The following is a 17,482-nucleotide window of genomic DNA, read 5'->3' as shown; positions in this document are numbered from 1 at the left end:
TTGTTAAACTGTTTTAAAAACAAAGAAGGGTATTCTGTCTTGTTTTGAATTGTTATGAGGTTATTATGTAATTTTGATTATGTTTGGGGTAGTTTTAGAATTTTCAGAAATTCTCATGGGAGAAATCAGAAAAATAATAAAAGTGGTGTATTATGGAGCAAAAACTAAAGGTGATGTTATATTCTAGAAAATTGGGAAAGTTGATGTATTTATTGGCCAATACCCCTTTATTTATCACATGAAAATTCCAGGTACTCTTGTTAATGCATTAAGTACCACATGGAGTTTGAAGAGATTGAGATGCAGATCAGGTCAACATTTACACAACCACTCCCCTTCTCCTCCGCACCCAGCGCATTTTAGAACCAATCCCCAGCAAACAGATATCATTACAAGTCTAGTCCACATCCAAATGTACCTCTCTGTCTCTCTCTCTCTCTCAACACACACACACACACACACACACAGTATACCCTATTCAAGAGTTAATCTTCCCCACACCACACCATAACTTTTAGCTTTCGCTCTATCCTTTAGATGGCGCATCAGGCCAGCCACAGGCGCATCTTAGCAGCTCCAGACTCCATGGATCCCACACCAAGAAAACCCAAACCCAACCCTTCCTCCGGCGCCGGCCACCGCCACCGCCACCCAGATCCCTCCACCATCCAATCCATCTCCCACCGCTTCTCCAAACTCTACACAAACAACAGGAAACTCGCCTCCAAACCCCATCCGCACCCCCAACCCGACCCGAATCTCCACGACACGTCATGCGCCACCCTCACGAAATCCAGCAGCCAGCACGGCTCCGTTTTCTCGGCCCCGGAGAAAAACCAGCTGGTGGTGAGCTCCAAAATCAACGACGATTTGGATGCAGAGAAAGAGAAAATTGGGAGAAATTGTGTGTCCTCAATCCCTCCAAGTGTGAATGGAGGTAGAAGAAGATCATTCTGCAGCTCGCAGGTGGAGCTCGCCGATTTCCTCTCGTGCAGCGGCGTCAAAGTGGTGGCCGTCGATATGCCGCCCTTCATGCAGATTCATGCCGTCAATTGTGCGAGGAAGGCGCGCGACAGCTTGGAGAAGTTCACTTCCAAGACTCTAGCTTTCACGCTCAAAAAGGTAAATCTATCTTCATTTTTCTTTAATTACTCCTAGTATATGATTTGAATTTGATTAGCCCACCCTAAGTTTCATTTAAAATTAAACGGCAGCGCATTGATTAGATAGTTGGTTTTGACAGGAGTTTGATGGTGTATATGGACCTGCTTGGCACTGCATTGTAGGGACCAGTTTTGGGTCATTTGTGACACACTCAGTTGGTGGATTTATGTATTTCTCTATGGATCAAAAGCTATACATCTTGCTCTTTAAGACTGCTGTACAAAGAGCTGAATGAAATGAAATCAATTCTACACACATTAATTAATTAGCACAACAAGCACCACCATTTTTCTGCTCAATTGTTTTTCACCCTATTTTAGCATACGAGGAAGAAAAAAAAATACAAATTTGCTCCCCCTGTAATTTTGTACATTAATGTTTCTGAGAAGAAAAGAATTGGAAGATGGTATTATTCCTTGTGGGATCAATGAATTCAGAGCAAATTTGATTTTATGTTCAAAGAATTTGCATAATGTATGTGTTTCTGGTAACTTGAGGATGTGAGATTTGTGTGAGTAAAGTTGGGGATCACATCAAGGGTGGATTCTTTTATACTATTGCAAGCTGCATCTTTTTTTATTTATTGGTTTCAGTAAATTATTGGAAATACAAATAATTAATTGGCTGTGTCACTGTGTGTCAGTTTCACTATTTTGACTGTGAATTGCTCCAGTCTTGAAAATGGCTGCCTTTATCTTGCTTGCCTTTTTTGTGGTCTTTTTTTTTCCCCTTTCATTTATGGTTTGTGTTGTAGTTTTTGGATGGATTAAGTAATTGAGCCAATGTGGTCTTTTTTTTCCCCTTTCATTTGTGGTTTGCATTGTAGTTTTTGGATGGATTAAGTAATTGAGGCAATATAGTTATTGACTCATTTTAATCTTTAGTTTCTTATTTCATTTTGTTGGTATATGTTGTCCTTGTTCGAATGTACAAATATTTAATTTTTTGGGTAGTACTCCTATATGTTTATTAGGCGTGAATAAAAACAATAAATTCTAAATAATTTTTTTAATTTATGTTGCATGATTATAAGATCACGCCATCGGTCGACTCATCTGGGGGGCTCGAGTCGATTTATGGATGAGTCGATCGATCAATGCAGGTGGGGGACGACTCGAGCTCGACTCATATGGATAAGTCGGTCTCATCCGTTATTTTGTGCATGTGCGTGTAATGCACGCGCCACTTTTTATATGGATGAATCGGGCTCAACCAATGATGCAGGACATTGACTCATAATCGACTTATCCACTTTTTATATGGATAAGTCGGGCTCAACCAATGCAGAGCATTGACTCATAACCGATTCATCCGTGGATGAGCCTCCAACTGACTCAACGAATGTGAATGCTCTAAGTTTATATATGGACCAGAATAAAGCCAGTAGTTTATAGATGATCCCAGTTATACATGGTTGCTCAAAATGAATTCAAATAATAAAAAAAATTAATAGAGTTGGTTTCTTGTGAGACAAGAATAAGAGGGTGTTTGACTAAGATTATTTTAAAGATGATAGGTCTTGAAAAATAAGTAAAAATACAAGTTCTCGTGAAAAAAAGTACTACCTCCGTCTCACCCATCTTGATAAACTTTCATTTTTGGACGTCCCACCTATCTTGAGAGATTTCTTTATTTGGCAAAAGTTTTACCCTTCATTCACCTTTTTACATATACACAAAACACTACTTTCTTAATCTCGTGCCCAAAAAAATATCTCAAAATAGCCGGGACGGGGGGAGTAATAATTTTGAAACATTACATTTCTTCATATCAATAATTACTTTTCTTACGATAATAATTATTTGACCAAATTATTAAAAGAACAATATCTCGTGAATAAAAAATACTCCATCCGTCCCAACTTTTAGTATTCATCTTTTCTTTTTTGGCCGTCTCACATTTTGATATCTATTTCTATTTTTAGTAAAATTAGATGAGACCATTGCTCCACTTTAATTATTTTAACACTCACATAAAATGTGAGACCCTTATTTCACTCACAACACACTAAATCACTTTATTAATATCAAATAGATACTAAAAGTTGGGACGGAGGGAGTAGTTGACAAGAAAAATGTATTCCCTCCGTCCCACTGTATCTGAGACTCTTTCTATTTAAGGCGTCCCACTGTAAGTGAGACTATTTCCTTTTTTGGTAAAGATTTTACCCTTTAAACACATTTTTACTTTTTCACCTACAAATAAAATACACTTTTCATAATTTCCGTGTCCAAAAAAAAGGTCTCACATACAGTGGGACGGAGGGAGTACAATATTGAAATCCTTTCATCATATCAATAATAATTTTTTCTTATGACAATAATTACTTAATTAACTAAATAACTAAAAATACAAGTTCTCATGAATAAAAATAACAGTTGTCGTGAATAAATGTAATAATTTTAAAATATTACATTTCTTCATATCAATAATTAATTAACCAAATAAGTCGAAGAAGTAGTAAAATTGAATAAATAGAGTTCAATATATCAAATAATGCTAACTACATAATACAAACAATATTTCCAAAGACACTTTCCAGTAGTAATTTTTTCAAGCACATGAAACAGAAGATTAATCATCGGAAACAAAAACTTAATTGAAATTTCAGTTGCATCACATCAATTTGTATAGATTCATCCAAATCCTAGATCAAAAATCAAATGCATCAATTGAAACACAAACCACATGAATGAATCAAAACATTTACCACTTGTCCACCACCGCTTTGAAAACCAGATTCTCGGCCCGCTCCGGTCGATTCCTTGCCCCAAAAGAAGGTTGTGTCATCAACACGCCACGGATCTTCAGCTCCCCTAACCCACGACTCGGACCCGGCCCGAATCGAGAGATGGTGATAGATGTTGGCGCTGGCATTGTCATCGGCTAAGAACACTGTACCGAAATCTACGTGTTCCGTGATCCAATTTTTAGTGGTGGTACCAAAGAGATGACCGGAGACCATTAGTAAGGTGGCCCCGGAGTCGTGGTAGGCCGCCGGGAGAAGGTGCTCGGGGCATGGCAAGAATAGACTGAGGCAAGGATGATTTGGGCGTGGTTCACAAGGATGTTGAGCATGGCGTGGTACTTGGGATCAGCAGTGGAGAAGATGCAGAATGCGCCGCTATGGAAGTAGAAGATTAGGGTTTAGGGTGGAGAAGATGAGAAGATCAGGGTGATGGGTCGGGGTGTGGGTCGAGGCACGGATCGTACCCGTCTCTCCTATGAGATTGAGTGCACCCAAATTTTTGTGAAGACAATATTTGTCACGAGATCTTTTTTTTTTTTATTTCTATGAATTGGTCGAACCTTGATGAGCAATAATTTATAGCATATGGAAAGTGATAAACAATTCACATAACATCATTCATTGAAAGCACGCACTTCTTAAAAACATTCAAAATATTTAAACCTTTAAAACTTTTAAATTGTACCTTTGTTGCGACAATGTGACGGCCGACGAGCTGAGGGTTACTGACTTTCTTTGAAGTCTATAGATACTATTCTAAACTCGAGATCAAAAGCTTATGGTTATCAGAGACATGAAAGAAAACTTATATATGCTCAGATACCATTTTGTCATACCCCGATTCTTGAATGAATAACAAAGTAGTATTTGTTTCTTAACATTTGTGCCAAAAGTTACTTTCTCTCTCTCTTATTTTATTACAAAGTATTTATTTCTTAACATCCGTGTCCAAACCTCGTAGCCTATTAAATTAAGACGAAGAGAATTTTTGATTATTTGAATATTTTATAAATTTAATTAAATTTGAATTTGAATAATAATGGGTATTACTATAAATTGGTTTGAAACCATAATGTATAGTAAGATAATTTTTTTATTAAGTTTCAAATGGATATAGGTTTATAAATTCGAAATGAGTTTCATCAATTATAAAATATCCAAATATATACTTTGAATTTGATTTTTTTTTTAATAATTTTTTTTACTATATCATAATTGCTACAAGTTATGTGAAAATATATAGATTTTTATAAATTTTAAACTTGTTTGCCAATTAACATGTACTTCCTCCATCTCATTGATCTTGTCCTGTTTTTCTTTTTGGGTTGTCCCATTCATCTTGTCCTGTTTCTATTTTTGGTGATAATTTTACACTATAAACAATATGGCCCCACATATTTACACACTTTTACTACACTAATTTAACTCTTCTTAATAACCGTTCCCAAAAGAAATGAGACAAGCTTAATGGGTCGGAGGGAGTATTACTGTATGAGTTTGACGAAAATATGTAATAAACTCACTTACTAATTGAAGTTTGGACGAATAAAAGTACGTTTATAAACGAAATATCCAAATTGTACGTTATAGTTCTGTTTACTTACAACTGGAATTATGATTAAATATAATTTCACATTTGATGATGCTATTTCAAACTCCAAACGAGATAATACTCAAAACTAAATTAAGGTCTTTCAAAATCCAGACGAAATGATGCTCAAAAGTTAGAGGAGATCTATCAAGCTCAAGACGAGAGGATGCCAAAAATTCAGTTATAGTCTATAAAACTCTAGACGAGATGGTGCTGTTAGTTATGATTTTTCAAGCTCTAGTTGAGATGATACTCAATAACTCACTCAGTTATGGTCTTTCAAACTCCAGACAAAATGATTCTCATAAGTCAGTTCTGATCATACAAATACAAGATGATATGATATTCACATGTCTATAATCTTTTAAATTTCTGATGAGATGATGCTCAAAAGTCAGTTATGATCTTTCAAGCTCTAGATAGTGATGCTTAAAAGTTCATCGTTCAAAACATAGATTTGGTATTATATTAAGCTCCATATGAGATAATGCTCAAAAGTCCGAATTTCTAAAGTCATATATCATCTTTCAAACTCCAGATAATGATATGGTCTTACAAGGTTCAAAAGAGATGCAGCTTAGATGACACATGTGGTCTTCTATTATTTTTATCCATCAAATTTTAAAAAGTGTAAAAAATTAATAAATCATGTAATAATAAATGCCACATCAATCCTCCACCATATCCTACATCAAATTTATAATTTTTTTTCTACACATCATCATTTTATAAACTTCATCATATGAAAATTTATATAAAAGTGTATTTTTAGTATCTCAACAAATTATCAACTAGTATTAATTAATAAAGTGACGAGAATTAACATAATTTAAAATATACCATTAATTTAATTAATCAAAATAAATTAATCTAAAAAATAATTTATATAAAAAATATTTAATATATATTTTAACTATAAAAAACTATAAGATAATTATAAATCATAACGTAAACTAATTATTCGTCAAATTTGAAAAGGTAATACGTATATAAATATAGTTACAATCTCAACTTGGAATTTTAGTCAAATACTCAACAAAAAGCAGGTTGAGTTCAAGTTTGACACGTCATTTTCCAGCAATTTAGACCTCTTACATAATTGAAAATTCCCACTTATTGAAACAAAAACCAATTCGCACTTTTTGTCACATAAGATTTGGCTTTGCTTCTAAGATGGATGACAAATCACTCAATTTTTGTCACTATTTAGAGAGATTTTTCGCAAGATGCATCTATATCTCATGACATATGGGCCCAAAAGGTAAATGCAAATAATTAATTAATTATGGCAAAATATAAAAACAGACAACAAACATGCCCACCCTCAAATAACAAACTCCAACATTTGAAAAACAATTTTTGATCTGATTTAACAAACTCCCAATATGGTGTCATGATAAATCTATATTATTTTAATTTTATGTGCGATGATAATGCCATATGTTACATAAAAATTATATGGAAGTTGGAATATGACATGTGATAGAGAATTAAAATTGCTCATTCATCCCCCTCAAAAAAAAAAAAATGCTCATTCATAATTTTCGTTTTCTTATACCCATAAAATAAATGGGCTATTATTAATATAAAACTAAAGCCCAAATCAACCCATATAGCATGTTTTAGCTGAAGCCCAATTATTCACGAATCAGGCAGACCGCCCCATTGGGCTTTCTCGAAAATGGTGCATAAGTCACTGAACCCCTCTTTTATTTGAATGATGCTGAACAACCACGTTCTAACCAACCATAAATTAATAAAATACAAATATAAAATGCAAATCTATATAATATATAAAAGAGGAGTTTTTTCCTCCATTCTTTCCCTCTATTTTTCCTCTCTCTTCTTCCACCAAATTTTTCAATATTTTCTATTCTTTTTTATAATTTTAATTATTTTCTAAACATCACAAAATTTTATTTATGAAAAAAATATTCAATATGCATCTTAAATTTGATTTTGTGACAAATTTATTAATATGGTAAAAAAAATCATCAAAAATGAATTTAAAACGAATAAGTTATGAAAATTTTAAGATATTTTATTTTCTCCCTCTTCGCTAAAATTTTATAATTTTTTTATATTTATGTTAGTCCATGAGAATATTTATTCATTTAATATGTCGTGTAATACTCTATAATAATAATGTGTAATGTTAATTTTCATTATCAAAAAAATTGAAATTATTTAATAACTATGATTATCATTGCACATTATACAAAGTTAAAATTTGTAATTGATGAGGTTTATCTTTAATTTATTTTTAAAATATATTTTGTATTTAATTATAATTTATCTAATATTTATATATTTTTATTTAAAAACATGTGGTTGATTTCGATGTTCGTCGTGCATAGCACGAATGGTCATACTAGTAAGTAGGTTAATATGTCACGAGATTAGTATAGTATGTTTCCCTCAAAAGAGTAAAGTGTGTTAACGAATTTAGAATTAATGTAATTTGAATAAGTGGCACTCACACGTAATTAATCTATATAATATATAAAAGAGGAGTTTTTTTCCTCCATTCTTTCCCTCTATTTTTTCTCTCTCTTCTTCCACCAAATTTTTCAATATTTTCTCTTCTTTTTTATAATTTTAATTATTTTCTAAACATCACAAAATTTTATTTATGAAAAAAATATTCAATATGCATTTTAAATTTGATTTTGTGACAAGTTTTTTAATATGGTAAAAAAAATCATCAAAAATGAATTTAAAACGAATAAGTTATGAAAATTTTAAGATATTTTATTTTCTCTCTCTTCGCTAAAATTTTATAATTTTTTTATATTTATGTTAGTCCATGAGAATATTTATTCATTTAATATGTCGTGTAATACTCTATAATAATAATAATGTGTAATGTTACTTTTCATTATCAAAAAATTTGAAATTATTTAATAACTATGATTATCATTGCACATTATACAAAGTTAAAATTTGTAATTGATGAGGTTTATCTTTAATTTATTTTTAAAATATATTTTGTATTTAATTATAATTTATCTAATATTTATATATTTTTATTTAAAAACATGTGGTTGATTTCGATGTTCGTCGTGCATAGCACGAATGGTCATACTAGTTTTTTTAAAAAAGGACAGTATAGTAAAATAAATAAATCCTATTTTTATTAAAAAAATTAATTAAATAAATTAAAAAATTTCTCTATTAAACTAGTTTGTGAGTGGCCACAATGTGGCTGCATAGACTTATTGTTTACATTTATGTTGGTATGATTTTTATTGTTCTCCTAAACTTTGTAAAATCAAAAGATGATTTTTGTCAACTTTTATTGAATCTTTTTCAACAATAGTATTTCACAACTTTTATGGGCTGAGTTTATTCCCGAAACTGAAATTCTTGCCATGCTCAAATAGTCAAAATGTATAATTTCTGCATGATGTTATCCTATTACATTAATGTGAAAAGCCTTTAGGTAGTCAAGGTCCAATGTATATTACTCCCAAACTTAATTAATACATTTGAAAATCCCTTCAATGATGTTGACATGCTGCATTCCACCCATTAAAGCTTAGAGTGACCTATCTCATCAAGAAAGAGAAGTTTCTTGCTTCAAGTACCTTCTTTGAATTTGGGCTTAAAAAAAATTATTGTATCATCAAAGTAGTATTATCAAGAATGAAATCATGAATCAATTATTGGCTGCAAAGTAACAAAGTTAGACATAATACATGTGCTAGTTTTGTTATTTTTATTTTGGGGGAGTGTAGATTTCATCTTTATTATAAAAAATGTATTATTTATGCCACAGAAAGAACAAAAATATAATACATTGTAGTTAGTATTTGCAAGATTGATATTTTAAAACTATAGTAAGTTGTTAAAAGTTTTTATGATGTGTTCTCTTTAGTTGATAAATTTATCACATAAAAATGAGGGATAAAAAAAAAATTCTCTATTTAAATACTACTCCCCCCCCCCCTTTCCTACAAAAGATCACACCCTTTCTCATTCATTCTTTTTACTCTAAGGAGGGATGAAGTGAAAAGAAAGAATGAGAAATGATTAAATTCTCTTTGTAGGAAATGGGGAAAAATAAATGAGGCATTTAAAGAAAAAAACTTTTCGTATTTTTCATTTGTTCATGATAAATTTATTAATTAAAGAGAAAGCACCATGAAAAAAAAAGTGTTGAATATCACTTGAAATAATAGTAGTGGTTATTGTGAAGAAAAATACACAGGAAAATAAAATGAAAAGGCACATTAGCCATGATTGGAATTTCAGTAACTACCAATGAAACCTTGACATTTCTCAAGATGAGAAAAAAAATCCACTCACAATCAATCCTTCCTCTAGGGTCTGTCCTCCACATTTCATATTCTCTCACTTGCTATTTTGATGTAACAATGAAATACTTTTTGTAGGCACATCATATTTCATGTGTCTTTAATTGGATGTAATGGACAAATGTGATGTGGTAGATAAGTGAGAAAAAGAATAGTCACAAACCCTAATACCAAACCAATACCTTTAGGACATGTGCCTAATGCCCAACAAAGCAAAAAACCTAAAAATAAGGTGTTGGTCACTCTCATAGTAGACATCACTCATTATATAGTGGCTATACCAAAAACTCAAGACGTGTCAAATTGTATGTAACTTACTTCCTCCCTTCCATGTCTCAAAAAATCGTATATTAAGAAAGTGGCCGGTAAAATTACTCTTTTCACCCATGATTATATATAATTAGATCAATAAAAATTCAACAACGTATTGTAGGATTTACATTTAGGACAATGATAAACTTGAAAGTTTGACATCATTTTGATATAGGGTTCTAAAATACGACACTTATTCGGAGATATTTTTTTTAGTGATATGACATATTAAGTAAGTTCACAAATTACACTAATTTTTAAAATAATATATTTAAAATGTATTAAAATAACTATTCCATATAAACTATTGTATTTAAATAACCATTCCATCATTTATCAAAAAAACTATTCCATCCATCCCGAAGTGTCGTACTTGGAATGGAATAAGTATCCGATTTAAGAATTTCTTTGTAAAATGATGCCAAACTTTCTAAGTTCTTTACTTTCTTTGATTTTTACATACAATAATTAATTAGGGATAGAAAAGAGAAAATAAGATCCACTTTCATAATATTCTACTTCTGTTTTCTATAATTAAATACTTATTCCTTGACTGAGAAAGTACTTCTAAAAAGAACACGCACGTTTCTCTTATAACCCTATATACCTAAGAGTCTAAAACCAATGGTATTTTCAATAGAATTTTGCGCAAGAAATATTTAACCATCTTTAATCATTTTCGTCACATGGAATGGAATGGAATATGTGCTCACATGAAGTGTGAGATGTTTCAAGATTGGTAAATCTTTATATATATAAAAAGCAAAGTAAATATAATTTAATTCAATTGCAAGGATATAATTGGAATTGGAAAAAATTAGGCTAATTTTGTAATTTTATTTATTAATGTAATGCCCATAATTTTATGAGAAAATGAGACGTGCAGGTTTATGTTTATTTATTTATTTTATTTCTCTTTCTTCCTTTTTTCACTCTTCATTTGAAAACAAGTTATTATATACTCCCTCCGTCCCTGAAATGGCTTCCTGTTTGGGGACGGCACGGGTTTTAATAAAAAGTTGCAAAGTGTATTGATAGTGGAGAAAAAGTGATATAATTATTATTGGAAGTTGTGAAAAGTGTTATAATTAGTATTGGGAGTGGTGAAAAGTGAAAAGTAAGAATAAATAAAGTATTGTTAGTGGTGGGGTAGGTTTCCAAAAGTGGAAAGAAAGAAAGAGGAAGTTATTTGGGGGACGTCCCAAAATGGAAAAAGAGGAAGTTATTTTAGGGACGGAGGGAGTATATATATATATATATATATATATATATATATATATATATGGTTTATTTCATTAATTGTTTTGAATACACACATATATTAACGTTCTTTAAATAATGAGTGTATCTACTTTTATTGAAGTCATTAATCATTTATATAAATTAAATAATATTAAAATAATTATAGATTAAAATCTAGCAACAAATAAATAACGTGGAGTAAACAGTAAACTAACCAAAACAGGAAAATTAGTGATTACTTATTATGTAGTTAAGTTTTCTAAATATGTTGAAAGTTAATTAAATTAAAAGTTAAATAGAAAAAAATTATGCATAAGTTACAACATAAAATTTTTAAAATTCAAATTAGAATTAATTGTTCATTTTTAATTGTTCATTTTTGGTGAAATTATAGTTTTGCTTAATAATTTTTAGTCTAGAGTTTGAATTTCATAGGTTGAATTTTTTTTTAACTCATCATTTTCACACCAAATCCATAATGTTATATAACAAATTCATATAAAACTTATTTTATACGATAAATATGGTTTAATTTGTATAATTATAGAATCTCTCTATATAAGTGATACAATATCTATTATATAGACGCATGTTATATTTTTGTATAAATTACATTGATTATATTAAAATATTAGATCACTTTGCAGAAAATAATTTTGGTATCATTTTATTAGTTTATATTAATATCACAAAACATATATAGGCACATTTTACGCGAGTCTAAAATCATAATCACCGTGCATCGGGCGGGAGGTACACTAGTTATTGTAAAATTCTCATCCATTCGATTAATTCATTATGATTTTTGTACAAAAGAAATTAATCTGTTTGATTGGAATTTTGACGTTGTAAAGTAAGAGCCCTTTATTAAACGAACTTCCATATTAGGCATGATTGAACGCAGACTTTATCTCATCACTACAAATGTTTGATGAAAAATATATACTGTGTGAGGCAAAGTTAGGCACAGTGGGAAAAAGGTATTATTTTGATAAGAGAATATTAAAGAGGATTAGGTATTCAATATCAAGAAACGTAAAATTATTTTTATTAATTTAATTTGCATTAATTAAGAAACCAAGCAAAAGATGTGGCTTCGTCTAAGACCGTGCATAAAGAATTTGTTGTTGAAATTATCTTATTTTGTACTTATTTTGTTTGGTGAATTATTCATAGCTAGTATTCATATACTTATTAATTACGAATAACAATTATTTTTGGGGATTGAATAAAATAAAAACTATGACTCATCTAAATATAATCAATTATGCAACCCGCACGCAGGCGAGACCTCACCATCATCCAAACGGTAGGAAAATATCACCGCACATAGACGAGAATACAGCACCACCTAAAGTGGGAAAATATTACCGCACACAGGCGAGATTGAACCCAAGACCTCTCACAAAGGAGAGTCTTTGGGTGCCTCAATAAAAACTATGACTCATTTTAAAACACAAATTTGCAATCACTTCTAGACCTCATATCATAAAAATCTATAATGATAGATTCATCATTTTATTGAAAAAAATTGAGGTCCTGAGTTTGAATTTCATGTAAAATATATTTTTTCTAATTCATCAATTTTCCCAATAAATTTATCATATTTTTATGATTTGTAATTTCTATTATAATACTCTCTCCGTCCCAAAAATAACTTCATATATTTCCTTTTTGGTCTATCCTCAAATAACTTTCTATCCATTTTGGGACATTATCTCACCACTAATACTGCTTCATTTGTTCTTACTTTTCACAATTTTCAGTACACTCAATAATTTTATCATAAAACTCGTACCTTTCGCTCCTAGTATAAATTTGTGATGACCTAACTCCACCTAGATATGTGTATATATTGTCAGTGAATTTACCGTGAACAAAACACCTGATAAAATAGTTAAATGCACCACTTGATAGACAGATTCAATTAATCTCTCAAAAGCTTGAATTTGTAGTGATATAATTATATAATGTTGGTTTCGAAGTGAGTATACATAGGTGTGTTAGGTCCTGAGGGTCTCGAATAGGTGTATGGGGGGAATACACCTATAGGCTATTTTTGCACAATCTACTGACCTCAATCAGAGGGATCTCAGTCAGAGATCAAAACGAAACTTTGCACGCAAACAAGGACTCCTGTTTTACTGAAATCAGTTTTGACCAACAGGGTTGACGACTGATACTGAAAACTCTTCAGTAATGAATTATCAGTTAAGTTGCTGAAACTTAACTGATGCAAGTAAGGGCTTCAGTCGTGTTTGCTAGGATAGAGATGATATCACTCTTCCTGACTATCAGAGGATAGTTCAGTCAGATCGATATCATGCGCAGCGGAAATTAAACTTAGTTTCGTAATAGCCTCGGTGGAGCAGGTTGTTGGATTAAAGTTTCTCTTTGCTGTTAGTCAGTGTTCAGTTTTATCAAATGAAATAGCACAAGTAGGAATGTAAAACTGAAAGCTGTAAACAACACAGAGACTTTTACGTGGTTCGGAAAAACCCTTTCCTACATCCACGGTTGGTTGATCAGACCAACAATCCACTCCGCAAGTGCTTCACTGGTGCACTGCAAACCGTACCCGTGTGCTTGCCTGGTGCACACAACCGTGAACTGAAGAAAACCCTTCTTCAGCACCCACACAACCTCGCGTAGGATTTCCCTGCTAAGCACACCTCGTGCTCAGACTTTTCACTAAGAGTTCAGAGTACCTTCCTGAACTTCGAACCACTCAAACACTCTTATGGGGGGAGGTTTGAACGAGTGCCAACTATACTTACAAAGAACAAGTTCTTTGAAGCAAGTTTGACCTTTGGCTTCTGGGTAAACAGATATATGCCTAGGGTCTAAGAGAATGTATGTAATCAGCAGTGACTGATTTTGGCTTTGGAATTATCTTCTTCGATTCAAGCTTTGAGGCGGTTAAGCTTTAGGCTGAGTAGCAATTTTGGCAGAGCTTCAGCTTATGTCGTTGAATCGGTGAAGGTTGAAGTGATCCTCGAGCGCTATTTGTAGGAGAACTCTTGAATAGATCCGTTGGCGTAAATCGTCCTCAAGATTTCTTCCGTTGGAGAGCAATTCGAATTTGGGCTGAGGCTTCAACCTTCGAGGTTCCTTGTCTGTGTGGAAACGGCTCTCTTTGATGGACAGGAGATGTGACGTCTCTGAAAAGTAACCACCAGATAGGAATGACCTCTGCAGAGATAAGATATTCTGAGATCTCTGTATTTAATGCGGCTGTACTTGTGCGTACGTGGCTTCCTCTGAACGTTGGAAGATCAGTCCTAGGAGGAATGTTCAACTGATACTTGACTTTAGTATCAGTCCATTGCGCGCATTAAATAATCAGTCTTCAACTGATTCTTCAACTGATACTTCAGTTGGTATCTGCAGTCTTCAGTCTTCGGTCTTCATTCTTCAGTCTTCAGTCTTCGACACCGCAAGCTAAACTAGAAACGAACTCTAACACTTGAGTTCAAAACGATTCTAGTCTATTACATATAAGTCCTATGAATTTTGGTATCACCAAAACAAGGGTTAGGGTATTCCACAAGGTTCCCAACAATTTCCCCCTTTTTGATGATGCCAAAACCACACAGCAGTTCTAGACAGCAATAAGACTGAACTCACAGTACAAGTTCTAAACATGGGGTGAAAACAGTTCCCCCTTAACAATAGATCCTAAAAACTTGTACTTAGAGTAAGAACGAAAACAGTTCTAAAACAGAACATAAAGAAGACAGAAAAACCATAATCAGAGCCTGGACAAAGAGTCATTGTCTTCAGGTTGAGATCAATAAGAAGTTGTTCTTTTCATTAATGAGTGACTGATTAGTCATCAGTCTAAGTTACAACTTGAACACAGAAAAGAACATTTCAGAAGGCATACAAACGACTCAAGGTTTCTGATTGTAAAGATTAAAAACTACTTCCCATATTTTTCTGCCTTCCCTGGAGTCTGGATGAATGCTCCAAATTCTGCATACTGTTCTGACTTCTTTCTTGATCCTTTCTCTGTCGACTCCATTCCTGATCCTTGGTGGAGTGACCACTTTCTTCCGAGGGTCAGGAATGCCTTTTCCATATTCCTTCTGAGCTTCTAGCATTCGACGAACAAGATCTCGTTCTTCCAGTTGCATCAAAAAGTACTTCCAGGCTTCATTCCTGCGCTCCTTGTCACCTTGGATGTTTGCAAACACCATCCATTTGGTGTAGCGTTCCTTGATTTTCTCCCACCAGTCATTCAATTCTGACGGTATCCATTTATTTGGTCGCTCAAACTTTTCCAGATGTGATACAATCAATCCATTCTTGAGGTAATGTTCGAGCTTCTGACCTTCCTCTAGAGTTGAAATGAAGTCGACGGTTTTCTTCTTCTTCAGTTCTGATTCATTTGAGGAGCTTTCTCTGCTTCTCTTTCTGCTGGCTTCAACTGAGGCGAAAGTGGGAGCAACCCTTGCAGTGATTTCTTCAGCCCTGTTTTCAACCTTATCGAAAACAGAGGGGAGCATTTCCGCTTCTCTTCGTATGCGCTCCATTATATCCTCTTCCCCCTTTTTGGCATCAGCGGGAGGAAGTCGGTTTTGCAACTCTTGAAGATCATTGAGCATCTTCTGAAGGAGAGCAGAGTCAGGAGATTCTTTGGTTCGTTGGAGTTGCCTTTCCACCTGCGCCAGTCGTTCCAGGATAGGCTGTACTGTCTTTGCAATGAGTTCCTTGACTTCGGTTCTCGGCATGAACGTCTTTAGGAACTCAAGTTCCATTTCCCGGATCTTTTCAGTTAGTTCAATGTATTGTGTCTTCCTTTCAATCTCTGATTCGAGAAAGAGTGTGTACAGTTTCGCGTGATCCTTCTGAATTTTGGGGAGACCTTTCTTTGGATCAAGCATTTCAACCTTGTATCTGAGCAGAGCCTTTTCTTCTGCCTCCATCCGCTGTTGGAGCTCATTGATCAAGCCGGCATGATAGATCATGTCTTCGGTTGCCTGTTTCTCGACGTCTTTAAGCTTTGTCACAAACTTTTTACCATATATTTGCTGTAGTTCGAGCTCGTTCTTGAGTGAGTCGATTTCAAGCCGTTGATCAGCAAGCTGGTTAAGTAGTACATCCATTGGTCTTTCTTCACCATCAGAGATCCGTAATAGATGTCTGTGCGGCCGATTATGTTTCCAGATGGTGAGGCGCTCATCAGTTTCCATATCCGAATCAAATAGAACAGGTCCTTCTGCGCGAGGAAGCTCGACGTGTTCTATTGGAACATCTGATTCGGCAGGAGAAATCTGCTCTTGCTGACGCTCTTCATTGGCTTTGGATGTGGAGGCCTCGGCTTGATTGGTTGGAGCAGGGCGATCTGTTCTTTCTTCAAAAGATTGCGGAATTGCTTGCTCTTGACTGATGTCCTGACCTGCAGGTGGAATAGGCTCATCAGTGCTCAAGAGTGTTGATGAAGGCGGATGAGACTTGAGGATGTCGTCAACTCGTTCTTCAGAAATTGGACGATCAGCATTGTCTGCTGATCTCTCTTCTTCTATTGAAAGAGGAGCATCAACTTCAGTGATGCTAGCCAGGTCTGCTTCAGTTGGAATTGTTGGTTGAGAAAATGGTAAATCCGGCAGACTGATTGAATCAGTCTTTGGATGTTCAGCGGCGGCAGGATCAGCAGCAGCTTCTGCCGGTTGTGCAGTGTCATCAACAGGAGAGCTGAGAGCATCAGTTACTTGTTCAATGATAAGCGGCTCCTTAATTGCTCTTGATGTTCCATCATCGTCGTTGAGTGACATGAGAAGTCTAAATTGTTTGGAAGAGTACAAGTAATTCATGGCAAATTTGTCGAAGTCATGAATTACCTCCCAAACACTTTCAATTTGGAAGAGGCTGATTAGGGAATCCTCTTCTATTTCGAACGAGTCTTCGGCTTCAGGGCTGTGAAGACTGTTGATTCTCGGGCATGGCACCATCTTCAGGAATGTATACGTAAGGAGTCTATGAAGGTTCCGGTAGACTCTTAAAGACGTATCAACTTCACCAATTAAACGTCGGAGGTGGTTTGTGGCGCTCTGTTGAGCTTCAGTCTGAAGTTCAACAGCTTCCTGAGTACTCTTTGACAGAAAG

General features: G+C 33.8%; 1 protein-coding gene across 1 annotated transcript; it reads left to right on the top strand.

Moving 5' to 3' along the window:
- The first annotated feature begins 272 nt into the window (after positions 1–272).
- LOC131021258 (uncharacterized) lies at positions 273–1,592 on the top strand. Its single transcript, XM_057950369.1, has 2 exons — positions 273–1,122; positions 1,244–1,592. Exons 1-2 carry the CDS (start codon positions 538–540, stop codon positions 1,397–1,399), a joined length of 741 nt encoding a protein of 246 aa, XP_057806352.1. The 5' UTR covers positions 273–537; the 3' UTR covers positions 1,400–1,592.
- The last annotated feature ends 15,890 nt before the right edge of the window (positions 1,593–17,482 follow it).

The sequence above is a fragment of the Salvia miltiorrhiza genome, chromosome 4 (assembly GCF_028751815.1).
Source record: "Salvia miltiorrhiza cultivar Shanhuang (shh) chromosome 4, IMPLAD_Smil_shh, whole genome shotgun sequence".
In the NCBI taxonomy this organism is placed as follows: Eukaryota; Viridiplantae; Streptophyta; class Magnoliopsida; order Lamiales; family Lamiaceae; genus Salvia; species Salvia miltiorrhiza.
This window is presented reverse-complemented; position numbering and strand designations above follow the sequence as displayed.

What these genes read in the sequence shown, in the direction of transcription:
- LOC131021258 (XM_057950369.1), top strand. Translation starts at nt 538, where the DNA reads ATGGCGCATCAGGCCAGCCACAGGCGCATCTTAGCAGCTCCAGACTCC. An exon ending in TAGCTTTCACGCTCAAAAAG is followed by an intron (nt 1,123 to 1,243) that starts GTAAATCTATCT and finishes TGGTTTTGACAG; the next exon opens with GAGTTTGATGGTGTATATGG.